General features: G+C 43.5%; 1 protein-coding gene and 2 long non-coding RNA genes across 7 annotated transcripts; 1 reads left to right on the top strand and 2 right to left on the bottom strand.

The window, feature by feature from the left end:
• arsj (arylsulfatase family, member J) lies at positions 1-27,554 on the bottom strand. Of its 4 annotated transcripts, XM_054734091.2 has the most exons (5): positions 26,588-27,554; positions 25,034-25,088; positions 1,791-1,911; positions 1,607-1,705; positions 1-1,516 (listed from the first exon to the last, which is right to left on the bottom strand). In XM_054734091.2, exons 1-5 carry the CDS (start codon positions 26,896-26,898, stop codon positions 519-521), a joined length of 1,584 nt encoding a protein of 527 aa, XP_054590066.1. In that variant the 5' UTR covers positions 26,899-27,554; the 3' UTR covers positions 1-518. The 4 variants fall into 4 exon arrangements, with proteins under 4 accessions (XP_054590066.1, XP_054590064.1, XP_054590065.1 ...); XM_054734089.2 differs by having other exon boundaries at positions 1-1,705; XM_054734090.2 differs by lacking the exon at positions 25,034-25,088 and having other exon boundaries at positions 1,607-1,911.
• On the top strand, positions 18,479-19,297 carry LOC129154274 (uncharacterized). The gene is made up of 2 exons (XR_008559786.2): positions 18,479-18,799; positions 19,148-19,297. It is a non-coding gene; the product is annotated as an uncharacterized lncRNA (long non-coding RNA).
• LOC129154285 (uncharacterized) lies at positions 19,497-25,027 on the bottom strand. 2 transcript variants are annotated; one of them, XR_008559787.2, is made up of 3 exons: positions 20,377-25,016; positions 20,056-20,236; positions 19,497-19,720 (listed from the first exon to the last, which is right to left on the bottom strand). It is a non-coding gene; the product is annotated as an uncharacterized lncRNA (long non-coding RNA). The 2 variants fall into 2 exon arrangements; XR_011520166.1 differs by having other exon boundaries at positions 20,056-25,027.
• Positions 27,555-27,578: the final 24 nt, after the last annotated feature.

The raw sequence follows: 27,578 nt of genomic DNA, 5'->3' as shown, positions 1-27,578 counted from the left end.
ACCAAGAGCATTTTTTTTATTGGTTGTGATACATTCAGGTTGGTCTGGTACCGGACCCAAGATCAGACAGAACTAAATCTATTATTCTAAAGACGAACAAGGTGTGCACACCAATAAACACAAATATCTCACAAACCCTACCATTGTTTTCACAGCTCAGTAGGACTGAAACCAACGGAAACCGGACTACCCGGAGGAAACCCACGCATGCATGGGGAGACCATGCAACTCCATGCAGAAAGGCTGCAGCTGGGTTTTGAACCTGCAACCTTCTTGCTGCGAGGCAACAGTGCTAACAACTGTGCCACCATGCAGCTTGAGGTCCTAGCTCTCTGGGCATGGCAGCAGTGTTTGCAGGACGTTTGGCATTCATCTTTTTCATACACAGTTAATGAGTCCAGTTTGATCTACCTAGAATAAGCATTCCTTAAAAAATAATAATACAAGAAAAATCCTGAAACAAGAAGAGTTATTCCCTGAGTAAAAGCTAAAGTTTGTTTTTCACAAATGTGATGAAACTAGTGCTTCATCTTTCTTTTTAGCTTTCTATTCTTTGATTTATCTTTCCAACTAGTTTTACCAAGATGGTTAGTAAAAAAGTTGTTGTATTGCTCCTCCTCTTGTTCCTTCTCATCTTTGTACCAGGGTCCCCACACCCCACTGTTGTACTGTGGGTTTGAGCGAAGGTCTTTGGCGGGGTAACGGACTGGTACGGCAGTCTTATTGTACTGTGCAAGCCGCATCAGCATCTTCTTCACTATATGTGGATAATGCTGGGACACGTCTACTCTCTCATAAGGGTCAGCAGTGATATTGAATAGCCAGATGGACTTGCCGCGGTCCCAACGGATGCGCTCATTGTGATAGCGATTGGTAAGCCGTTGGCTGGAGAAGGTCTGTGGAGGTACCCAGTCACTGTAGCCTGGTACACCTGTAAGGAGCTTCCAGTGGCCAACTCGGAGCGCAGCCTGGATGGCTGTGTTCCATAAGCCATACCCAGCCTTCCAGGATCCGTTCTTGGCTTTGATGTAAATTGGATCAATATTATGAAGAATGTCTTGGCGAGGTGATGGGTAGCCTTCACTGATAGACTCCCAAACATCATATCCATCCAGATTTAAATCTTCATCTAATGTGCCCTCACCCAAGGACACCAATGTGGGAAACCAGTCAGTAACGTGGACCAAAGATCGACATTTTGTCCCTTTGTTTAACAGAAGGGGACTGTGAACAAAACCAACTGCCCTAATGCCACCCTCCCAATATGTGGCCTTACTCCCCCTCAAGGGCCAGTTGCTTCCACCAGCAAATGGCTGGCCCCCATTGTCTGAGGAGTATACAATAACTGTGTTGTCATAGTAACCATAGCGTTTCAGTGCTAATGTTAGGTTGAGGATGGCGTCATCAAGGCAAGAAACCATGGCAGCATATTTACGACGGTGAAGGTTTGGGATGCCCTTGTAACGTTCAAGGTAGCGAGCAGGAACTTGCAGTGGAGAATGAACTGCTTGGTAAGCTAAATAAAGAAACAAGGGCTGTTTACGAGGGTTGTGACTGGCCAAGATACTGATAGCCTTTCGAGTGAACATGACAGTAGAGTACAAACCATGGTCCTGTTCCCAGGCCGCTTCTTCCCCTTCATACAGGTCATAGCCACACATACCAGGCCCTTCACATTTGTAGTGGCTGTAATAGTCCCCACTCCCTAACAGAGAACCAAAGAAAGTGTCAAAGCCACGCTTGGTAGGAAGGCAGTCACGTTTGTAGAACCCAAGGTGCCACTTCCCCACCATATGGGTAGCGTAGCCTGCTTCTTTTAGCTTCTGGGGAAGCGTGACATTTTCCAGTGGAAGGCAATTGGGCTGGGAAGCTCGAATGATGGAGTGTTGAAGGCCAGTGTGGATCTGATACCTATGGAAAATAATAACTATTAAAAACAGAAATAAATATGTCATCATGCCATCGCCAGAGCAACAGAAATAGCAAAGCCTACCTTTAGCACAGGGTATCTGCAGGTTTAAGGGAGCGAGATTTAAGACTTTTTAAGACCTTTTTTAAGGCCACTTTGACCAAATTTAAGCTATTTTTAAAATTAAATTTAAACCATAATTTCCAGCTATTGCCAGGAACCGGTGTTAACCACGTCGCGAACGTGGGATTAGCCATCCAGTTACCATTAAACTTGCACTTCCCCATGGCGCAAGCTCCCACTAGCTTAACCAGCTAATGTGCTCATCTAAAATAGCCCCCTTTCACAACCAACTGAACGTGTACGGTTCCACTTACGCCAACATCATACACACAAAAAATGCTAAACACTAACTAGTAATTAACGAAAATTTGACAAAAATAAAAGAATCTTGTTTATTGGGTCTTTGGTAATTTAAGACCTTTGGAAACTGTATTTAAGGATTATTTGTCATTTTTAAGGATTTTTAAGGCCTTAAATTTGGAAAAGCAAATTTAAGACTTTTTAAGGACCCGCAGATACCCTGTAGCAACTGATTAGTCTTTTTGGTTTGCCTGAAAATGTTTTTACTAATCACCATTTAACCACTCTAAATGTAACGCCATGTTTGCAGCAGTAGTAATCTTGTCCGCCTTGAATCAGTTCTTTCCCTACGGGAAGCTTTTTGAGAGAGTGCATAAAGGCTGATCAGCACAAGGTCATCATGAGTTCATGTCAAGCTGTGTAGGGACTACAGAGTTGTGGGTAACAGTTCCGATCAATTTTCCTTCCATCATTTTTGGCCAATTTCCCTGAAAAATATGTTACCAATGTACTCTGATCGCCCTTCAGTGTCAGTCACTGCAGCCGGTCATCTGTAGCTCACACTTTGCAGCCTGCAGGGTCCATGTGGGCAGCGTAGCATCTCCTCTCACCTTTCATTCACACTGCCCAGGTGTGCGGTGGCAAAACAAACCAACATGTCTGCTGTGGGGAACTTTTAGCACAGCTTTCTGTTTCCTTTCCGTAAACCATGATGATGAACAATCTTTGTGTTCAGCTCAAGTGAGAGTTGTTCTGAGACCCCCGTGTTGCTGCTCTTAAAAGATTCAAAGAGGAGTGCTTACACTTGGTATAGTTAAATACTTACAGTAGATTCCCTTTCTCATACCTACATTCACCTGTGTACAGAGGTCAAAGGTCACTGTGCTTACCAAACCATATCTGAGTTCCACTAATTAGTTTTTGGAACCAATAAAATGACAACATAAACCTAATTTATGCACCTGCCTAACTTTGTTTAAACAATTGTTGCGCACTTTCTGTAAATCCTATAAACTTAGTTTCACTTCTCAAACATCACTGTGAGTCTCCTATGTGATGTATTTAGCTGGAATATTTGATGTATAAAACAACGATTTATTCAGGAAAATCATGAAGAATAACAAATGTTTGCAGCCCACAGATGCTACAACATTTATGATGAATCAAAGAAAAACAACTAGGTGTGGTAAGTAGGGCTGGGGGTAAACGATTATTTTTAAAACGATTATTCTGACGATTATTTTATCGAATAGTCGACTATTCTAATGACTATTTAGACAATTAATCTAATGATTATTTTTCTATTGCACAGTTAATAAAAACCAAAAAATCTCTAATAAATTCCTCCAAAAAATTGATTAATTGTTACTGTAAGAGAATAAACACTACAGGGCTTCCATTTTTATAACACTGCTTTTATTGTGTTGGTTGGTTACGTTCTGGTGACGTGTAGAACTTGGGAGTGCAGGCTGCTGCCTGAGAGGAGGTTGGAGACGGAGTGTCTCCATGCTGCTTTGTTTTGGTCACTTATGTGTGTGAGGCGAGTGGTGTTACGACTCTTCCTGGGGAGTTTGGCTCGTGTGCAAAAAGGAAGGGACAATAACACGGGATTTAAAAGTTAAAATGATGATCAGGTTTATTTACAACTACAAAAAATCATAAATCTTTCCATCCACAGGTTGGGAATAATAAAACTAATTCTGCCTGTGGGGAATTAAAACAAAAGTACAAATAACTAGGGATGTCCCACTGGGCAAAGATTACAGGGTTCTGGACCAAAATAAGAATCTCCAAAGGTCCAAACTCTAAACTGGGCGGTGAAACCAAACTCAAGGTGATATTTTAAACTAAACCGAAACCCCACAACACTCTAAATGTAATAAAAGGGAGATCTGCGCCACAAAAAAGATGAACTCTAAACCAAAACGTAACAGCTTATCCAAACGCAAGAAGCTGTTAGCGAAAATGCTAACAGTAGCTTTACCAACGTTAAGTTCAAGTTACCAAGTTTAAATAAACTAAAAACACCCAGCAGCAAACAGACCAGCATGATGGAGAGACTGCTACCACCAAAACAGCTCTCCTAATGTCTGAAAGAAGCTCCTTTATGAAGGGAGAAACGCTCCCGGTGATTTTCTACATCTGCGATAGAGACGGAGCAGCGCATTTGACCCCGGAAGTTGTTGTCCGTTGCCGGGAGACGAAGGCGGGCAAAACACGAAAGGAACCTAGTAGCGGACGGACATTGTTCCGGGTCTTCGGTATTTGGCGGAGATGTTAGTGAAGGTGGAGAAGAGGGCGAATCAGAGGAAAAACATGCAGATTCCTCCTCTATTTACAAACTCCTGGGGATGCAACAAGTGGGCGCGGTGCGTCGACTACCGGATCTGACGTCGACGAATTTTTAGAATCGAGCCGTCGACGTCATCGAAGCTTCGCTACAGCCCTAGTGGTAAGGACTTGTGAAACGTAATATGAATTTGTGACATGACTTTAACAGGCACACTGATGGTGGAACACCTCACTGTAGTGACGAGAACCAAACACAAGAAATCAGGGATGTGTATTTTTGAAATTATGGCGATACGATACATATCACGATACAGGGGAGACGATACGATATATCACGATATATTGTGATACATTCAGTCAGACGTCACAAGCAATTTTTTTTGGGATTTATTGTAAGAATGTTCAATAAACAGTCCAAACTGATACGTAACATGTTTAACATGAGGTATCTGAACCATGATGGAGGGTTTTACATTTCAATGGTGGAAACAAAACCCGTTGCACACTGCTGCCAACTAGCGGGTGGCGATTGAATTGCACAAAATGAAAAGAAAATACACAAATGTTTGCATGTAACTTCTTTCAAGAATTAGACACATGGCTTTTGAATATCGATGTAATAATCGCAGGAAAAAATATCACGATATATTGCCATATCGATATTTTCTTACAGCACTTTGGTCGGCTGCCATGCCGTTTTTAAATGTGCTTTATAAATAAAGATGGTATGGTATGGTATGGTACATCCCTACAAGAAATGTTAATAAAACTTGTCTCTTTGTGCTGTAGAACATGCAAAAGTCTGGATTAAAACCAGCTGCATGGATTTTTGGCATCAGACTCATCACCAACCCAACATTTGTCTCTAACACAAAAAAGCCAAATGTTAGCAGATGTTAGGCATTCCTTTTTTGGGAATATTATAATGTTATTATTCTCACATTACTCCTTTTAAGTCCCAGTGGGTTATGAGTTTTTACACTTATGAAGAATTCTCTCTGATCTAATCAAACATTCTCAAAGAACGTCTATCCAGGCTAGTGTTGCTGAATTAGACAGAGACGTTCAAATGAGCTTTAAAGAGAGGGACATAATAAACTCTGACTTTGCCGGCCTAAGCGAGACACACTGGAGACAGGGGACTGACACTGGCAGATGTCTCCACCAGTTTCACTCTTCAGAACCTCCCTTGCTTCCTGCTGAGGTTAGTGGTCCTCAGCAAGACTGTCAGCATGATTAAAGAGTCACAATGAACGTCTCTGGTTTAATTATCCGCTAGACCAGGGGTGTCAAACTCAAACTCACACGGGGCCGAAATGAGACTCTGGGACGGAGTCGAGGGCCAAACTTAATATTTTTTTAAAAAGTGACGACAAATTTGCACATTTTCTTCATCAACATATATGCAATTTTGAACCTTTAAATTTGGAAACAAACATTTCTGCATTAACACTGAATGTGGAATAACCAAATTACACACGAGCAAGTCAGTTTTAAATAAAAGGCATCAGTGGTATTCATTACTTGTGGTATATTCAGCATTTTTAAAATCTATTCAGGATTTATGTTTTCTTGTTTATTCATTTTTCTTATTTTTTATTCTCCTTTTTTTCTCCTGTAATAAGTGTCATCGCTGCTGTGACGTCTAGTTTTCCCCACTGAGGAACAATAAAGGGATTTTCTATTCTATTCATCTATCTGCAGCCTTTCCACTTCCTGTTTACTGTAGGTTAAATCTTTTCTCACGGGCCAACAACAAAATAAAAATATCATTTGATCTTAAATGAAAATGCAACATCTCACCTGTTAACTTTCATGTTTTGGAGCAGAAAAAGAGCATAAAACCAACATATTTAAAGCTCAGTTTGCTCCACTGGTTTACTGTGATGCTCACCTGTTCCAGCCAGATACCTGCATCATGGGGTTGACCTGAGCTGAGGAGGAGACTCCTGTTGTTTTGTTCATCTTCATCATAATAATGACAACATTAGATGACAACAGGTGCTCACATAGGTTTGTGCTGATGAACATGTCTGAGCAGCTTGACCACGTTGTTGTGTGTCGGGGAGGAAACACAACCACAGAGCCGTGCTGGTTTGAGCGTGTCGCTGTTCGCTGGAGTTATATCGGCTCTGTCTGGACGTTAGTTGGAAAACTTTCTCTTTAAGTCGTGAACACATTACTGAGCGGCTAGAATCCCCGTTTCTGGGCTTCAACGTCAGAAAATAGCTGAGTGAACTCGGCGCTGAGTGAGAGGAGTGTTTAGTTTGTCCGAGACAGCGGAGCTGCACACCGGCAGCAGGCGCTGGAAAAAACACAAAGGAGGGGGTGCGTCGGCGCCGCGCTGACGCCGCAAAGCATCATGGGAGTTGAAGTCTTTGCGGTAAAATCGGCCAGCGGGCCAGTTTTAATATATTTTTGATATTTATCTCGCGGGCCACATAAAAATGCTCCGCGGGCCGCATCTGGCCCGCGGGCCTTGAGTCTGACATATGTGCGCTGGTTAGAAAAACCAGAATGTGATCAGGCTTTAGAAACCTCTGCTCCCGCAAAAATCTTAGATGTTTGGCATCTGCCTGATCAATCCCGGTGGCTGCCTGGTGGGGTCTGGGTCCCTGGGCTCTGCTGGGACCCCGGCGGGGGTGGTCGCCCCTGGGTCCCGGGTCGCTGGGTCCCGGGCTCGGCCAGCTAGGGGGTGGGAGGCTGCGGGCGGGCCTGTGGGCTTGCTGCTGATATCTCCCAGGACTCTGCCAGCTGCTGGTTGTGGCCCCCCGGGGCGATCCTCTGTGCCTCTCGAGGGGGACGGGGGCCTTTCTGGCTGCAGGCTCCCTGGGGTTCCTGTGTTCTGGGGCAGCGCCTGGATCTCTGGGACTTGGAGCTCCCTCCGTTTCCTACACATCTTTGGAGGGCAGATCTGTGGCCCCTCACACTCTCTATTGGATGCTCCTATAGAGACACCTTAAATAAACAAGCGCGTGTACACACACAGGTGCTCACATGGTGCTCTCATAAGTATGGACTTGGGCACGTTCAACACATGTCTTAAGGCTGTAGTTGGCACTAAATGCACTATGATTTATTATCATGTGATTGTTCAGTTAAACAATGTTGATTATATATTTCTTCAAGTTGACGCAGTGATAGCTTGCTCCTGTTGTATTGTTGTTGTGTCCCTTTTTTTCTCTTCTTTCTCTTTCTGCAGGTCTAGAAGCAGACTCTTGTTCATTATTGTTTATTTTTGTGGAACCCCACCACCTTCCCCCCTCTCTTCCCACCTTTTGTCATTTCCTTTCTCTTTCACCTCTGTCTCCGTGTCTGGTCGGAATTACAAAGCATTCAAAAACAATAACAATAAAGTTTTAAGAATCAGGCGTGACATTAAAAGCAGACGCTTTGATGCTCCACCTGAGAGTAAATCTGTAAGGCTTGTCACCAGCATTCAGACATCAATTCTGTTTGCTTCACAGCCAGACAGGACACGAAAAAAAAGAAAATAAAATAAAAATGAAGAAACCTCTGCTCCCCGAGAACAAGACCAACATTTACACCACTCTGTGGGATGTGTGTGTATGCCGGCCTGCATGCATGTGTGTGTGAATGTGTGTGTCGGAGAGCCTTTGTTCATTCTTGTCACAATTTTATGAGATGTGAAATTACATAAAGTCGATGTAAATCATGCAGCAACAAAGGTTTTGGTGTCCTTAAACACACAAAGTCACAAACCTGAGTAAAACATTTACACTGACATGGCTTGTACAGACAGCTGGACTGACTCAGTTACAGGTGTGTTTCCAATCATACGTCTGGTCTACATAACATCTGTCCAGGAGTTTTCTGTAACACTTAATGTTGTAGATCAGATGATTTAAAGTAACAACAGATGGTTTTTTCAACTTTAAGCTAGAGCTTTAACATTGATCTCCGTGATTGTTTGGTTAGAAACTTGACGGTTTGATTTTTGACACCACTCTGCAGCCCTCTGCTGACCAAAAACTGCACTAGATAGTTTAGTGGAGTGGCTAGTTGTCCTATTAGCTGACCTTTTGTTAGATTTTATTCTAGCGGTTAGCATTTTCAGTTCTCCAATTGTCAATAAAAAGCACAAGAAGGAGAAAAAGTCTTTTACTTTTTCTGTTGGCATCATGGCAGAGCCTGGAAGTAAAAGTGAGAGAGTAAAGTCTTTGGAGGCGAAGCAAACTACTAAATCCAGAGCGAACATAGACGTGGCCTACACTAGTTTGAGGGAACTAAAGGAGGCTACAAAATCACGGACTGATGGTGGCCTGGCTTTGTTGCTACTGAACTTGTAAGTACCAATATTTTTTGTCAAACTTCGTTGTTTGTTTTAGTATTTGTTGACTCATGTTAATGTTAGCTCGTTGCTAGTGCTAGCTACAGCAGGATTGTTTACGACAGCTGTTATTCCACTTTAACCAGTAGGGTGAAGGAGCAGGAAACTGCTCACTGTTACTTTAAGAGGCAGAGGAGAACCTCATCAAGAACGCCACCATGTTTAGCAGAGGAAATGGTCCTGATGTGTCTAAAGGGGTATTTCGGACAAGCGCATTTATTGTGATTTTTTTTTTCACAATTTATCCCAGTTTTCCAGAATCAAAACCAATAACAACCTTAGGAAATGCATTGCTTTAATGGATTTGTGTCAAACAGAGAATTCAAACACCTGGTGGGTTTAATTCACAGAGATTAGAATGAGCATGTTTGTAATAATTAGCTCCCACTTCCACAACGTAACCCAAACCTACATCCCCACCAGGGTGTTTCAGTGCCAGCCTCTGCTTTCTCAAATGCCATTGGGATTTTATGCTTCCATATCTTTTGGAAGCTGTAATGTTTACAATTCGGTCAAACTGAACCCTGCAGACTCAAAATTGTTTCCCAGGACATTTTATAGGCCTAAGCTTACATGGTAACATCACAATGTCATATATGTCAGACCAGTGAACTCATAATTAGACCTCACTGGCTCTGATTGGAGCCAAGAGAGTGTTGGTTTCACATGGATATGGGAACATTTGTGCTCTAGTCTGTGGTGGCTCTGAAACTGGATTCATGCACCAGGCAGAGATGGGGTGGGGGGTTAAAAATGCATTCTTAGTTCATAATTAGGGATTGAAATGAGAATGCAGCACATAATGATGTGGTTGAGAGCACAAAGAAGAACTGGCATGGGATTTTTTAAATAAAAAAGTTATAACAAAGCCTAATTACTTTAGCCGCACTTTGTTTCTGACAAACAACACACATAAATAATTAAATCTATAAAAAGGGAGGACTTGTAAAACCTTGTTCTCCATCATGTTAACCATAGTTTCCACAAGCTAAGTGTATGACTCCTAAATATCCATAATGTTACGTTAGTGGCTGTAATTCTATCCATTATCTTTTATCTTCACATAAATTTATCTGATTTATGTAAAAATTATTTCTCCATTTCTAGCGTTGGTTTAATATATATATATATATATATATATATATATATATATATATATATATATATATATATATATATATAACTGTTCAGGCAAAGATAACAAAGACTGGTTGTCTTTAGATTTTTTTCAATAACAGTACTTTAAAGGAACGATATGTAAGAATTCTACAGTGAAATAATCACAATCCAGTCTAACGGGATAAACTTCCACTGTTATGCTGACGATACTCAAGTTATATCTATCCATTAACCCTGATGAACCTAATTGGTTAGTTAGATTACAGGAAAACAATTGTATGACTCTAATCTTTCTGCTTTCAAATCAAGACAAGACTGAAGTTCTCATCTTTGGACCAGAAATCCAGAAAAGGAAATTGCTTAGTCAATCACCTGACCTGAATGGCATTACATTAATCTCCGAGAACAAAGTAAGGAACCTTGGTGTTATCTTTGACCAGGACATGTCATTCAAATCCCACGCTAAACAGGTTTGTAGGATTTCCTTTTTCCACCTTCGGAATATTGCTAAGATTAGAAGCATCCTTTCCAGGAGTGATGCTGAAAAACTAGTTCATGCATTTATTACATCAAGACTGGATTACTGTAATTAAGTACTCTCAGGAAGGCCACAGAATGTAGTTAAAAGTCTTCAGCTTGTCCAAAATGCTGCAGCTAGAGTTCTGATGAAAATTAAAAAGAGAGATCATATCTCTGTCACAGTCAGAGGTGAGTGAACACAAATAACACGCTTTCTGAGTAATTACAGATGGGCGGAACCGGAAAACGGCCAGCTGTCTGCCATCAAGCGGCCAACTTCTTAAGGAGCAGAGAGACACACCTCAGAGCTGGATGATTACTCAACCTTGGTAGTGTTACCTGAGTGTCATAAGCCTATATTCTCGAGTACAACCAGATTGTCTTCCGAGCCTCCTTCCAAGTAACCTCACGTGCCTTCTCTCTCTCCTTACAGATCCCAGCCTCCACCTACAGAACCTCCCATAACTCTGGACTCACGCCTGACTCTCAGCTCGCCAGCCAAGCCTGACCAACCCGCATCCTCCCGGACTCCGTGCATCTCCCGAGTTTCACTCTGTCCCGCTCTGCTCTTGCCACTCACCTACAGACCAGAAATTCCTCCTTCTTGAGTCCCGAACCTCGCTCCTAAGAAGGATTGGACTAAAGAGACTGGACAAAGTTTCCAGATATTCACTTCGCCTTTTTGATGGTGCTCTTTTAGTTTACCTTAGATATAACAAATTATTGTGTACACACCGTAATCCCTGTGTTCTGAGTTGATTCTGAATGTTCTGGGTCAGATGGCTAAAACCCAATATGACAATCTCTCCTGTCTTAGCTTCCCTACTTTGACTGCCTGTTAAATTCAGAATAGATTTTAAGATCCTCCTCCTCACTTAATAATCAAGCTCCATCATACATCAGTGACCTGATTGTTCCATACGTTCCAAACCGAGCACTTCGCTCTCAGACTGCAGGTTTACTGGTGGTTTCCAGAATATCTAAAAATAGGATGGGAGGCAGATCTTTTAGCTATCAGGCTCCTCTCCTGTGGAATCAGCTCCCAGCTTTACTCAGTGAGGCAGACACCTTGTCTACTTTTAAGACTAGGCTTAAAACATTTTTATTTGCTAGGGCCTATGGTTAAAATATGATGTTAGCCTAGATCTGGACAAGTGGGGGAGTAGAGGGAGGTGGAGTGTACAGTCGGTAAAGACGGCTCTCCCTTGCCCTGCCTCCAACATGCCTACATCTAAATAGGATAGATTATCCAGAGTTATCTCTGTAGTTATGCTGCTATAGGCTTAGACTGCTGGAGGATACACTGATCACTTTTCACACTCTACTGCTTTCTTCTACAATCTGCTCTTTAACTGTATTATTTCCCGATATTTCAGCTGTTAACTTTATTTTTTTTTCTCTAAGTGTTTTTCTCCCCAGAAGAAGCTACAATGATGTTCTGCTGAGCTGTGGTGGCCTCATGGAGGGGGCCATCGGCTAACACACTGCTGCTAACCACTTAACCCTCTCAGGCACAAAATTAGCTTTGATAAAAGGACAAACAACTAAAGGCTGATTCATGCTTCTCCGTCTGCGTCAGTGCGGAGACACGCAACGCCATTTTCCGTCCTTGCGTAGGGCTCCAGCAGGCACGCAAGTACGTACGGAGTCGAGCCCACTTTGTTAAACATCCGTCGAACAAGACGGATTACGCAAGCTTGTGATTGGTTGGTCCAGAAACCTGAGATCACTTCCGTCATGACGCCATTTCATTTAAATTTGTCAACAGTGCCGGAGTCGTGTGTGGTAAACAAGTAGAAATGGACCAGTTCGAGGACTGTCTAGCGGAGGAAGTTCGGAAATATGAACATTTCTACAATCCGACTTTGAAAAACTATAAAGATGCCCAGGTCATTTACAACTCCTGGAAGGAAATTGCCCGCATTTTGGAGATGGATGTGGAGCAATGCATCAAGAAGTGGAGGAGCATGCGGGACAAATTTGTCTGAAATTAGTCCTTCAGGGATACATGCTCATGAAATACGTATGTGAAGTAACCAGGTAGGTAGGTTTTAGCGTTGCAAATCTGAAACGCCTGCCTCCACAAGGTTAAACAATCTCCCTCTCCTGATAATAACATTTTACTCTCTTTGACATTGAATGTGCTCCTACTAGTTTACCCATTTAATTGTGGATTCACTAGGATAAATACAATAAAGTTTATCTCTCACTGAATAGAAAATCACTATGTAACCATAGAAATACTACTTGATATATATGTTGTGTGTGTGTGTGTGTGTGTGTGCTCTGTCTTCCACATCACCAGTGAGTCATGGAGGATAGCTGCTTATACTGAGCCAGGATCCTCTGGAGGTTTCTTCCTGTTAAAAGGGAGTTTTCCTCTCCACTGTTGCTGCATGCTTGCTTAGTATGAGGATTTTATTTACAATGTTCATTATGTCCTCTTTTTAAATATTAAATCAAGGTTCTTTTTGCTTCGGACATGAAGGTGTTTCTAATTAAATTTTTACGTTTCGACCGTCGTCTGCGGTCTTCTTCAGAAGTGTCAAAGATGTTTGTGTGACGCGTCTTTTTCAGCTGTTCTTCTGGTGGGCGCGACCAATACCAATCTATCAGATCCGCCGGGTCGGTCACGCCCACCTCCGCTGGCTGGTCTTTGGAGAAGGGAATCCCAGGTGCGAGACAGCTGATAGGCTAAAAAACTATTAAAACCACTAGTTGAATGTAGGGTTGTCACGGTGTGAAAATGTAACCTCACGGTTATTGTGACCAAAATTATCACGGTTTTCGGTATTATCGCAGTATTTTTTTAAACGTGCTACATTTTCACACAATTAAATAAACCCTGTATGTCAGGAAATATTGTCCTCAGTTTGTGTCTAAATTTTGCCTAAAATGTGTTATTTTGTAATTATGTTGTTTATTTGTTTACATTTTTTTCCTTTACCCTTTAAAATACCAATATTTGCCCATAACTTCTTATTTTTTGTCTGTTTGATGTCATCATTTTGAAAATATTAGATCAGATGATACTCAGTATTCAAGTAGCCTTCTAATCAGATACTTTTTTACCCTTACTTGAGTAATAAACCCTATATCAGGAAAATATCATCCTCGGTTTGTGTCCTTCCAGTGAGCTTTGCAGATGTGGGAAAATGTCATCAGGCAGTAATCATTGTTAAATTCATAATTATTCTCGGAGAGAGACCAACTCTTATCTGCCCCTGGGAGCCCCGTAATGCATAGCGTCATTTCAACATGGCGGTGTCCGCGACACGGTTTACATGCAGGTAGCGGCGCTGCGGCTGCTTCATATAGCGACTCGTTGCGTTCTCCCTCAACCCAAATCCTCGGATCACGCATTTTAGCTAAAACGCTAACGTTAGCTTGCCTTGCGTTGACTGTAGAGTTGTGGGTGATGGTCACGCAGATGTGTCATGAGATTTGAAGTGTTGCTGCCTTTCACAGACACTTTTTCTGCTCGTGCTGCAAACAGGATAGCCGTCTTCACTAAAATGTCCCTCGGCATTCTTCAAATATCCAAAAGATGCCCGTACTTCTGACTTTGTCTTCTTTGAGGGATGATAAATGTCCTGAGCGCTGCCGTCTCCTCCTTTGGCCATTATTTCAGCTTTAGCTTCAAGAAAGTTTTGGTTGTAAACAACAAAGTGCGCATGTGCCGCCGGAAACTTCAGCAGATGATACGTTGGCTGGTGAGGGTCACCGCGCCTACACCGCAACCACGGTAACCCACCGAGATAATATATGTTTTTAAAAACAAGACGGTTAATATTATTGTCAACTTTTTACCGGGGTTTACCGCTACACCGGTTACCGTGACAACCCTAGTTGAATGCAATAAAATAAGCCAGGATGCGTATAAGCACCTAGTACCAACAGCCAGTGTGACCACTTGGATCTATGGCACTCCAAAAATCCACAAAACAGATACCCCACTGTGCGGGGGCAGCATCCCAACTAGGGAGCCCCATAGTGGACAGCATCGGATCAGTCACATACAACCTATCAAAAGCCCTGGAGGAGATCCTCCAACCTCTATTAGGACTATCAGAACATCACTGTAGCAATTCAAAACAACTGGCTGAAGAACGCAAAACAATGAAAATAGAAAAAAATGACATCTTCATCTCACATGACATTATTTCACTATTCACAAAAACACCCATAGAGGTCACGCTACACATAGTACATGAGCGCCTAAAAACGGACAGATCACTGAAGAACCAGACAAATCTCACCGTAGACAACATATCCACCCTGTTAGATTTTGTAGCAAAATCCACATATTTTCTGAACAAAAATTTAATATACAGACAAAAGAAGGATTCGCCATGGGAGACCCGCTCTCAGCCAATGAGCGGGTTCTTCATGGAGGATTTGGAATATAAGGCCATTAACACACCACCTGCACACATCAGACCCATGTTCTGGAGAAGATATGTGGACGACATCTTGGAAATAATAAAAACTGGACACACACAACTACTCACAGACCACCTGAACACGGTCGACAACACGGTCGTCGTCTTCCTCCGCTTATCCCGGTCCGGGTCGCGGGGGCAGCATCTCAACTAGGGAGCTCCAGACCGTCCTCTCCCGGGCCACCTCCACCAGCTCCTCCGGCAGGACCCCAAGGCGTTCCCGGACCAGATTGGAGATGTAACCTCTCCAACATGTCCTGGGTCGACCCGGGGGCCTCCTGCCGGCAGGACATGCCCGAACTACCTCCCCGGGGAGGCGTCCAGGAGGCAACCTGACCAGATGCCCAAACCACCTCAACTGGCTCCTTTCGATCCGGAGGAGCAGCGGTTCTACTCCGAGTCCCTCCCGAATGTCCGAGCTCCTCACCCCATCTCTAAGGCTGAGCCCGGCCACCCTACGGAGGAAACTCATTTCGGCCGCTTGTATCCGCGATCTCGTTCTTTCGGTCATTACCCAAAGCTCATGACCATAGGTGAGGATTGGGACGTAGATCGACCGGTAAATCGAGAGCCTGGCTTTCTGGCTCAGCTCCCTCTTCCCCACGACAGATCGGCTCAGCGTCCGCATCACTGCAGATGCCGAACCAATCCGCCTGTCGATCTCCCGATCCCTCCTACCCTCACTCGTGAACAAGACCCCAGCAGACTGCAGTACCCACATTTGACCTTAAACTCCTGTGGTACATATCCATTTACTAAGGATAGATTGATTATATTTAGAATGGGGGCAGTAACCAAAGGAAATGCTTCTTTAAATAATTTGGTTGGGATTGGATCCAAAATGCAAGTTGAAGGTTTAGATGGCAGCGGGACAAAACACGTTACATTCATGTGACCCAGAATTTTCAGGGTTTTTAACCATCAAACGGACTGTTTCATTTGTTCTACTAAAACCACACCTGACAGAAGCTACTGGACATACAGAGGTCTGGGATATTTACGCCCTTTATTTATTTATTTATCTAGTGGCTTATATCCATGTCTTATTGGACTTAACACTGCAGTCAGGATCAACATTGTGGTTTTAAACCGAGTCTGTAATCACACTTTCGCTCTGATGTATTCAGACAAACACTAAGCTACAAGGCCAACAAATCCCACACATCATTTACTTACAATGACTCAAGCCCCACTACACAAGTGCATCAGCCACTAGACCAGATCCTGAGGTTATGGAGGTGCTGCCCAGGCGCAGGATTCCTGTTCCACGTCATCCTCACATATGGTTTAAATAAGGAGCCTCGTTTCTGCTCTCTGCATTTAATCAAAGTCAGACCTGGACTCTAACCCTCATCTCTTCCTTTTGGCTGCTTGTCATTTACATTCTCTGCTGCTATCTCGGCAGTTCAGCTCTGCGTTCTGTTGTACAACTTCTTTGCTGCAATGGACACATTTCCTTTTGTTAAGACTTTATTACATAGAAATGGTCAAAAAGTCTCGTTTGTCCACTCATTTTTCTCGTGTCACTGTTCTGCAGGTCTCACTGGAGATCTGGAGAATTATGTGAAAAAGCTCATAACTGCAGCCATAAAAACAGATTTACTGGGGCTGAGAGGAACGCGAAAAACAAACGAGGGAAGATTTTTCTCTAAAGACCTCTGAAAGAAGACACTCTTCATCCTTTGTCGACTCATCTAGAGTTTGCAAATCTCATAATAAATGTAGGGTGATTTGTTTTTAGAGGAGGTAACTTCACAAGAATATTGATCAGTTGAGAAGCTAAGTGAGAATTGCACTTGAATATGTAAAGGTATCTAAAATAGCAATATAATGTTAAAGGGACTTTACGGACTTTTGAATTTTTATGCTCGCGATTGCCCCCTCAGGCCAAAAGCGTAACTGCAGCTTCAATAGTAGACTCGTGCACGTGGCGCGCATGCTGTACGTGCACACTCCTTAACGAAAATAACAGCTGAGACAGTCCCGTGTGTGTGTGTGTGTGTGTGTGTGTGTGTGTGTGTGTGTGTGTGTGTGTGTGTGTGTGTGTGTGTGGCCCGGAGGACAGAGGACAGGAGAACGCGCAGCTAATTAATTAAATAATGTGGTTCTGTACCTTTCTCTTCAGCACAGCCGACAAAGGTTTATGATGGGTCAGTCCTCCTGCATGCTCAGATCATTCCCTTCCCTTGCTTGAAAAATTGTTCCAAAATGAAAGTTGAACCCACATCTTTTTTATCTCTGAATTCAATGCCGTTCGGCGAGTCTCAAATAAAAATTTGGGCATATTACTGTAAAAAAAATCATTAATGTAAAAAAGAAACTCTAAATAAACTATGATCACATCCAGAGTTGAACCCAGGTCTTCTGAATGAAAGTCTGACGTCTTACTAGGTGAGCTAAAGCGCCAGTGACATCCTTTGTATCTGTAACATTTATATCCTTGATGGCAGCTGAAACAACGTCAAACCTAAGAACGGTTTGGAGTGAAAATGGCTATTTTGTTGCTAATTTGCAGGAAACATCTAGAAGAAAGTTCTACAGAAAGTAGCTAAGGGTCCTCAGAAATGTAGCTAGCTTTGTCACAAGGCGTTATGGGCTCGACACACGGGAGGCGACTTCGCCTCTCCTCCATTAATTTTCAATGAGACGTGCGCGACAAAGCGATAATCGCGGGTCTCCCTCCTACCAAGCGAAATGCGAAAAACGTGCGTGTGAAATTTTGCGCTTGTGGTCGTGTCGTGCACAGGCGACCCAGCGACGCGATCCCAGAAAGTTGAAACATTTTCAACTTTTCATCGCTGTCGCTCGGACGAGGACCAATCAAGGGAGGTTTCACTCACTGACCAATGAGCGGACAGGATGCTCCGTACACCTCCGAGCAAACATGGAGGAGAAGTTGATTATTATTATGTTTTATAGTAAAATCAGAAGTAAGATGTCACATAACTCTAGCAGCACCTTGTGAAACATCATATCTACCGCTTTATTAACTCTGAACCGCTTAAATAACCTTAATTCCCTCCAACCTGACACAGCCAATCAAAACAACGGAAGTTTCAATTTCGCCATGGAACAGAACGCGTAGACGGCTTTGCCGCTGGCCGCTGCCGCGGATCGCCTCCCGTGTGTCAGGTAATAAAAGCGACAGCGACAAATTTCGCTGATCGCGGTCGTTTGTCGCCTCCCGTGTGTCGAGCCCATTAGGAACAGCAACAAAGTGGCACTGCCTCTCTCTCTGCTGCTAAAGCTACGGATAGCAAATGCTACGGGCTATGCCTGAGCGTGAACGCGCATGAAGCAGCCTGCTCGACCCGAGCATCTCTCTTTTTCTGTGATTTTACAGAAAAACAGGCAATCACAGTAAAAATGCCAGGGCTCATTCTACAGGACCAGGGCATTGCAGGAGAATGTATGAAGAAGACATTTATTATTTCTATACATGTTTTGGCCGTCAAACTTCCATAATGTCCCTTTAAAGCTTAAAGAGCGGGTCAATTGAGCCTCGGAGTCCTTCTCCACCCACGTATCAATTTTAAAAAATGCAACATTAGTAGGCGTTGCCTGGAGGACCGAGAGGGCGGAGCCGCGGCAGTGACGAAGACGATGGCTAACTAGACGAAGCTAGCTCCCTTCACTCTGAGCAGTTGATAGAAGTGGAGGACGTTTCTCCCCCTCCTTACAGACACTCGAGAAGAAAGGGACCAAGTCTATTTGGAGGAGACAAGCGGACCTGAGTCTTATTGTTTTGAGCTTGTGAGTTGCCTGAAACTCCCAGAACCGACCCAACAGAATCACCTCTGAAAGGTAAGTAGCCGTTAGCCATAGCATTGGATTAGCTGCAGGGTTTGTCTCCACGGCCCCAAAAAGCTAGTATTCAGCATGTTTTAGAGGTTTATCTGCTTCAGCACACCTGGTTTTAATCAGCAACAAATAGCTGAGCTGCTTAACAGCTAATCTAACCTGTTAAAGCAGGAAAATCCACTGAAACATGCTGGATAGCTCTCCGGTAGCCCTGGGCTCAAGGTACAGTCTGCTGCATATAAAGTTATGAAAATACCCCATGAGAAAATTATTCTGTAATGTGTTCAGCCCACTAAAACTGCCCTGATTTCTTTATTTATTTACTAATAACAGCTGCTCTCTCGGTTCTAGGTCCTCTGGTGTCTGCAGCTGGTCTCTGGTGTCTGCAGCTGGTCTCCTCTGCTGGTGTCCTCAGGATCAGGAACTTCCAGAAGAATGTGCCTTTCAATGACTCTTTCCCCCTTATTTGTTATATTAATTAAATAAATCTCAATTTATATATTTCCTGTTTTTGTTCATGTCCATAAATACTTAAACATGCTTGAAATTAGAACGAGCTTTTAACAGTGAGGTGCTAGTTTAATTAATCACAATAGCTAGTTAAACATGCAACAAAAATGTGATATTCAATGTAATTTATAAATATCCATTAAAATATCAAAACTGGAATCTAAATGAGATATTTGGCAGCACAAAAAACTTGTCAAACACAATATTTATTATAATAATTGTAGGCAGACAGGAGACAGAGCTGATGGAGGTTCTCAGTCATCGAAGGAAGGCTGAAGGCTTTCCAGGAACAGGAGATGTGGTGTTGTCTCTTCTCTCTCTATTCTGCCAGATGAGCTGATAGGTTACAGGTGTGTGAGGACATCCTCATGCTGTCATAACCAGATGACAGGAGTTATCAGGTGATCAGCCAGGCTAATGAGATGCAGAAAGAAAACAAATTCAGGACAGTGTACAATATGTGGTGTTGCTCACCTTATGTGCTCTTATAGAGTATTAACGTGTGCCTGCCTCATGGTGTAGAGTCCATATTTTGCTGAATGTCCTGCAATAATGCAGGTTATTAGTTAATTTACTTTTGATAGCAAAAACAAAATATTTAATGCTAAAGTTATTTTCCAGGAGAATCAGCTTACACGTCACCACCAAGTGTCACGGGCAGAATCAGTAGCCTCCGTCATGATGTAATCACATACTTATTTAATTGTTAATATCTTAAAAATTCTGAAATGTTTTAATTTTTTTTTTACCTTGAACAGTTCACTGAGCTTGCACTGTCACTGAGGTGGAAGCTGGAATCAACAGCAGACACCTCACACCTTGGTCTTTTCAGGGGGTCTGGACGCTCTGGGACCTTCTGGAAGATGAATTTTCATCATGGTCCCTGTGGGTCACCAGACACACTGCGGCTGTGAACTCCATTCTGGCTGGCTATGTAAAAACAAAGAAGCAGCACATTTATAAATGTTTAAAAGAGCATAAAATCACGTGTAAAAATAATCTGTAAAACAAATTAAAACTAGAAGGTGATAATAAAATGTTTGCATAGAAGATTATTAAAAATAATTCACCTTTGCTACAGGGAAGGTTTCACATCAGCCTGGACAAGTACATTCATGCAGCTAAATCAGTCTGACAGCCAGTGTCTTGGGTAGATTTAGCCTGAAAAAAAAATAGAAGCACATTGTTGTTGGAGTTTATAGTCAGATAATATACAAAAGAATCTCCTATATAGGCGCTTTATAACATTCCTAGTGTGTGATCGTTGTTATAACGTAAAAGTCAGTCACATATGATGTGGAGAGCCTGAAATGCGACCTCCTGAACAGAATTCCTCACAGAACCGGGTCACAAGCTGGATTTCACGCTGTAATGCTGTCAACAAGTGCAGCGTTAGTTAGAGACACTGTTGCAGAATTGCCGACTGACTAGCTAAAGGAAGTGAACCACGTCTCTCAGACTTTGCATTTAGGTAGGGAATTGTCTTTAGAAGATGTTAAAACGTTTATTTAGCTGACTCACCTCAGACTGGAGCCCGCCGTGGTGGGGGAGCAGAGTCGGTGGGCTGCATCTAAATCGCGGAAGAGCCACGGTGGGCACAGCCTCCCTCTTCAAACGGAGACGTGCAGAATCGCGGGTAAAATGCCCACAGAGTCACCGCAACCATACTACACTACACCTACTCACCAATACTAAGACGATATGGAACACTAAACCCGAAATACTTTCCCAATTACACTAACAGCCAAACACTAACTAAACTATAATATACAACAGCCAAGCTAACACTAAATAAGTATTTATAACACTAAAAGATATGCTAAAGACTAGGATATGCTAATGCTATATGCTAATGCTGAACTACCGCTGACCTCCTACACTCGCTTGCAAATCCAACTCCCAACTCGCCACAGGGCGTGGCCGAGACGCTCGTTGCTTTTATAACTTTGGCACGGAGCTGCTACGTAGTACTCTACTGGTTTACGTAGTACTTTACTCTTTAGCCATTGGCTAAAATTTATTCAAAATGACTCAAATTCTATGTTTTCAGCTGAAGGTGGCGCATTACTGTGGTTTTTAGACAGAATTTTTAATTTTTAAAGAAAATGCACCAAAATGCTAAAATAAAGAATGCACACATTTAAAACACTATTAGACACTCATTTATACAGTTCATCAGCAAAAAAAAGTTAATTTAGACGTTACTCTTTAATGTAACTGGTCTTCCACCACAGCCAGCTGTCACAGAGTTTGGGTTTATTTCTGATTAGGTTTCTGTATGAAAGCTTTAATCATTATGTTCTTTGGTTACTTTAATTAGTTTAAGATGTCTGTTTCCAGTTTTGATTCCCGTCTATATTTTATTGCTAGCTAGTTGTCATTTACAAAACTGGTTCCTTTTTTCATGCAACCAGTCCATTGGGATAAAACCTCACTTAGGGATAAACGATTTAAAGAACACTGAAAAGGCATTTTAATGGTTATTTCTGGTTATAATAGGCCACTGGGCTTTTCCTACAGGCTCAACATGAAAATAGTCTCCTACGTGGTGAAAAGACGGTGAAACTCTAGGATTTAAAAATCCTGACAGATCTACGTCACACTGTCACTTAACATTCATGGACTCACCCATCTTGACTCACAATGGGGAAGGCTGTTGTTGGTTTAGCGTCCAGGAAACAGCAGAGAATGTCTCAGCTAGTAGAAGCTAACCATTAGCATTAGCAACTCCACCACACAGCAGAACTCCTTTAGGCTTGTGTTGTTGGTGGAAATAAAACATCAGCGTTGCAAGTCAGTGGTGGAGTTGCATTGTTGTTATCCAATCCTAGGCAAGATGTCCAAATGCAGAAAATAACACTCCAAATCCTATCGTCTGAATCTCTCCTCCTCTGTGGCTCACTACTATATCCTGAAAATTGTGCACCTGTCATGAACAGAACTTGGAGGACCCATGATGACACCAAACACAGTACGACGTTTTAAGCAGTCTTTATTAGCCAGAGGCTAATAGGAGGCGTTACCGGAGAAAACTCAGGTAAGGGCAGAGTCGACGGCAGGCGTGGGTCGAAACCAGATCGAAACTAAGCAGGTACAGGGAGCAGGCTGGAGACGTGGTCGTAGACAAGCTAGGGTTGTGGTGGCAGGCAGAGTTCTTGGTGATGGTCAGGCGTGGAAACAAGGTCAAGAGAATCTTGCAGGAAGGAAGGCTGGAAGATTTACTGGCAAAAGTGTTCAACAATCTGGCAGAGTGCTGGTGGTTGACTGAGGAATATAGAGCTGGTGAGGCAGGTGTGTGGCATGAGCTTGATGAGGGGACCAGGTGTGCTGCATGAAGGCTGATGAGGTGAATGATGGTGCATGAAGACAGGTAGGTAGGTTTTAACCGCTGCAAATCTGCAACGCCTGCCACCAGAGGGTTAAACAGGTCATGCAAAATAAGAAGAAAGGGGAAGGAGGACAGCAAGTCTGTGGTTTGTTTTCTGTTTACCTCGGCTATGGAGGGTTCACAGGTCATGAAACACTTTTTTAACTAGTTAAACAACTAAAAATCTGCATGTGACTTTTATTTTGAAAGTTTGTAGATGTTTTAAACTGCTTTTGTGTTTTATTTTCTGTCTGGCCCGTTCAGGACTGATGAGCTTGACGTGCTTTAGAAATGTAGTGCGTATAAATCTGACTCCAAGCATAAGTTTAGTGTCCCTACGCTTGTGTTCAGACGCGTGGCTGCAGGAGGAAACACACCCATCCACTACAACGGGGGCCACGTGCTGCGTACTACGCTTTGTGAATGTTACATGATGCTTATGCATGTAGTTTTTTAGGGGGGAACAGGGGGACATGCCCCCTCCCCCTTTTGTCCCCTGCACTTTTTACCGTCCAAAAACAATGTCTATCTAATAGGGCTGTAGTGAAATGTCTCCCGGCAACGAACAACTTCCGGGGTCAGATTTGCTGCTTCGTCTCTACCACAGATGTAGAAAATCACCGGGAGCGTTTCTCCCTTCATAAAGGAGCTTCTTTCAGACATTAGGAGAGCTGTGCTGGTGGTAGCAGTCTCTCCTCCGCGCTGGTCCGTTTGCTGCTGGGTGTTTTTGGTTTATTTAAACTTGGTAACTTGAACTTAACGTTGGTAAAGCTACTGTTAGCGTTTTTGCTAACAGCTTCTTGCGTTTGGATAAGCCGTTACGTTTTGGTTTAGAGTTCATCTTTTTTGTGGTGCAGATCTCCCTTTTATTACATTTAGAGTGTTGTGGGTTTTCGGTTTAGTTTAAAATATCACCTTGAGTTTGGTTTAACCGCCCAGTTTAGAGTTTGGACCTTTGGAGATCCTTATTTTGGTCCAGAACCCTGTAATCTTTGCCCAGTGGGACATCCCTAGTTATTTGTACTTTTGTTTTAATTCCCCACAGGCAGAATTAATTTTATTATTCCCAACCTGTGGATGGAAAGATTTATGTTTTTTTTGTAGTTGTAAATAAACCCGATCATCATTTTAACTTTTAAATCCCGTTATTGTCCCTTCCTTTTTGCACACGAGCCATACTCCCCAGGAAGAGTCGTAACACCACTCGCCTCACGCACATAAGTGACCAAAACAAAGCAGCATGGAGACACTCCGTCTCCAACCACCTCTCAGGCAGCAGCCTGCACTCCCAAGTTCTACACGTCACCAGAACATAACCAACCAACACAATAAAAGCAGTGTTATAAAAATGGAAGGCCTGTAGTGTTTATTCTCTTACAGTAACAATTAATCAATGTTTTTGAGGAATTTATTAGAGATTTTTTGGTTTTTATTAACTGTGCAATAGAAAAAAAAAACCACTAGATTAATCGTCTAAATAGTCATTAGAATAGTCGACTATTCGATAAAATATCCGTCAGAATAATCATTTTAAAAATAATCGTTAACCCCCAGCCCTACAATCTAACGCTATGTAAGACAGACAATGGTTGAGCACTAGGACCAGGCGGAAAACAACGCTTGTGTTGGAAGCCTGTTTCCCATTTCATATTACGTATTTTTTGTATACTTATTGTAAAAACAACCCAAGAGATAAAACAAGACAACAGGCCCAACTCCTGGGGCTTGTTACACACACATCTTAATTATTGGAAGTGTAGAATTTGTTTAGTGTTTTATTATTTTCTGCATCCGGGCTGCATGGTGGCGCAGTGGCTAGCACTGTTGCCTCGCAGCACGAAGGTTGCAGGTTTGAAACTCGGCTGTGGCCTTCTGCGTGGAGTTGCGGGTTCTTCCCGTGCATGCGTGGGTTTCCACCGGGTACTCCGGTTTACCCACAGATCACAACATGCCCTATAGGTTATAAATTTTAAGTCGCTTTGGATAAAAGCGTCTGCTAAATAAATAAACATAAACATAAACATCAAACAGAACTTGATTCATTCTCCAACATTTCAGAATTGAGACCACTGGGTTCAAATAAAATAACAAACTAAGTCAAACATTTCATTTGGTATTATTCCTGACACTCTTGAACTGTGGCATAAATATTTGACTCTAGAGCTGCTCAGAGACATTAAACATAGATGAACCCATTATGTATTTTATTATTACATTACGTGTCCTGTAGGTTTTCAGTACTTTTTTAGATTGAGTTTTTGCAAAGCGTGTTTTCTCAGCCTGAGGCGTGGTGTTGAACGAGGAAACAGATGTTTTACTTTGTTAAATCTTCTTAAATGTTTAAAAAGTTTTGTCCTAACCTGTTGTGATTTGAGAGCTTTTGAGGGATGGCAGGTTGTGTCGATTACGTTTTTGCTAAAAAAAAAAAAAAAAAAAAGATAAAATGCAATTATCTGACATCTTCTATCTATCAATGAAAACAAATATATATGAAATAATCGTGATGCATCGTGATACATGCCTATAGCCCCGTGCCTATAGCCTCGTGCCTATAGCCGAGTGTCTATAGCCCCATGCCTATAGCCCCGTGTCTATAGCCTCATGCCTATAGCCACGTGTCTATAGCCCCGTGCCTATAGCCCAGTGTCTATAGCCCCGTGCCTATAGCCCAGTGTCTATAGCCTCATGCCTATAGCCCCATGCCTATAGCCCCGTGTCTATAGCCTCATGCCTATAGCCCCGTGTCTATAGCCTCATGCCTATAGCCCCGTGTCTATAGCCTCATGCCTATAGCCCCATGCCTATAGCCCCATGCCTATAGCCCCGTGTCTATAGCCGCATGCCTATAGCCCCATGCCTATAGCCCCGTGTCTATAGCCGCATGCCTATAGCCCCATGCCTATAGCCCCATGCCTATAGCCCCGTGTCTATAGCCGCATGCCTATAGCCCCATGCCTATAGCCCCGTATCTATAGCCCCATGCCTATAGCCCCGTGTCTATAGCCGCATGCCTATAGCCCCATGCCTATAGCCCCGTGCCTATAGCCTCATGCCTATAGCCCCGTGTCTATAGCCGCATGCCTATAGCCCCATGCCTATAGCCCCGTGTCTATAGCCGCATGCCTATAGCCCCATGCCTATAGCCCCATGCCTATAGCCCCGTGTCTATAGCCGCATGCCTATAGCCCCATGCCTATAGCCCCGTATCTATAGCCTCATGCCTATAGCCCCGTGCCTATAGCCTCATGTCTATAGCCTCCTGCCTATAGCCCCATATCTATAGAGTTATGCCTATAGCCCCGTGCCTATAGCCCCGTGTCTATAGCCTCACGCCTATAGCCCAGTGCCTATAGCCCCATACCCATAGCCCTGTGCCTATAGCCCATGTCTATAGCCTCACGCCTATAGCCCAGTGCCTATAGCCCCATACCCATAGCCCCGTGTCTATAACCCATGTCTATAGCCCCATACCCATAGCCCCGTGCCTATAGCCCATGTCTATAGCCTCATGCCTATTGCCCCATACCCATAGCCCCGTGCCTATAGCCCATGTCTATAGCCCCGTGCCTATAGCCCCATACCCATAGCCCCGTGCCTATAGCCCATGTCTATAGCCCCGTGCCTATAGCCCATGTCTATAGCCCCGTGCCTATAGCCCCGTGCCTATAGCCCCATACCTATCGCCCCGTGCCTATAGCCCCATACCCATAGCCCTGTGCCTATAGCCCATGTCTATAGCCTTATGCCTTTTTCACCAGCCACCACTGTGTTCATCACAGAATTTTATTGTGTCTATTTGCTGTGCAGCTTCAAGCTGAAATCACATTCCGAATACATAATTTCCAGGTTGTATAGTGGTCACCATGGCGACCTAATGAGCCACTGGCCGCAGCTACAACATTTCTGTTGTTTACCTGCCGGTCATGAGCTGGCTCCTGGACGGGCTGCACAGCGGCTGAACGTAGTAGTTCTCCAGTTTGACTCCCTGCGCCGCCAGCCGGTCCAGGGTGGGCGTTTTGATCTCAGAGCCGTGGTACCCAACATCCCGGAAGCCTTGGTCATCCACCAGAATGAAGACGATGTGCGGCTGAGAGTTCGGCTTCTCGAACTCATCCCCTTGGTTCCGCGGCTCGGTTCTCCAGGTGTCCCAGGACATCTGAACGCTCCATGTGTGAGAGATGACGAAGCTGAGGAACAAACTCACCGGGGCCCACAGGAAGAACATGTTCCAGGCCGACCCGATCCGCAGTTACTGTTCAGGGGTGGCCATCGCGTCCGGTCGGTCCAGAATCACCTTTCCTCTGACAGAACACGGCTAGAGAATCCAAGGGAGCTCCAGACACATCCTCTCCACCCCGCATCAGCTGTTCCCGCCGGCAGCGCGCGAACTGCAGCAGTGTTCGCCCAGGAGCCCGGACTCCGGTCCGGTCCGGTCGGTCCTGCTGCTCCGGGTCAGATTACCAGCTGGGGTTCCGGAGGAGGACCGAACTCAGCAGCAGGGGGCTGACAGCAGATGTTCTCCATCCTGTCACACCGACGCTCTGCGCTCGCCACACGAACTCGACCCAAAGTCAGGATCCTGCTGTAGGAGGCTGGTCCGTGATGCGTTCAAGGGCCGCACGGAATCCTCGCTTTTTACTTTGTTCGTTCTACTTTTATTTATGTATTCATTTGCTTGTTTATTTATTTATTTTTAATATAATACTAGTATTATCATAGAAGAAGAACAACAACAATAACACATTCATCAAGGATCACTCTTCTGAATTCTGGGTGTTTCATGACCAGAACAATCCTGGATCCAGTAAACAAAAAATAAATAAACAAAAAGTTAAAAAAGAAATAGATAAAGAGCCAGTTTCTGAGTCACATGAGCAATCTGGATCACCATCCCACCATCACAGC

The sequence above is a fragment of the Nothobranchius furzeri genome, chromosome 3 (genome assembly GCF_043380555.1).
Source record: "Nothobranchius furzeri strain GRZ-AD chromosome 3, NfurGRZ-RIMD1, whole genome shotgun sequence".
Lineage (NCBI taxonomy): Eukaryota > Metazoa > Chordata > Actinopteri > Cyprinodontiformes > Nothobranchiidae > Nothobranchius > Nothobranchius furzeri.
This window is presented reverse-complemented; position numbering and strand designations above follow the sequence as displayed.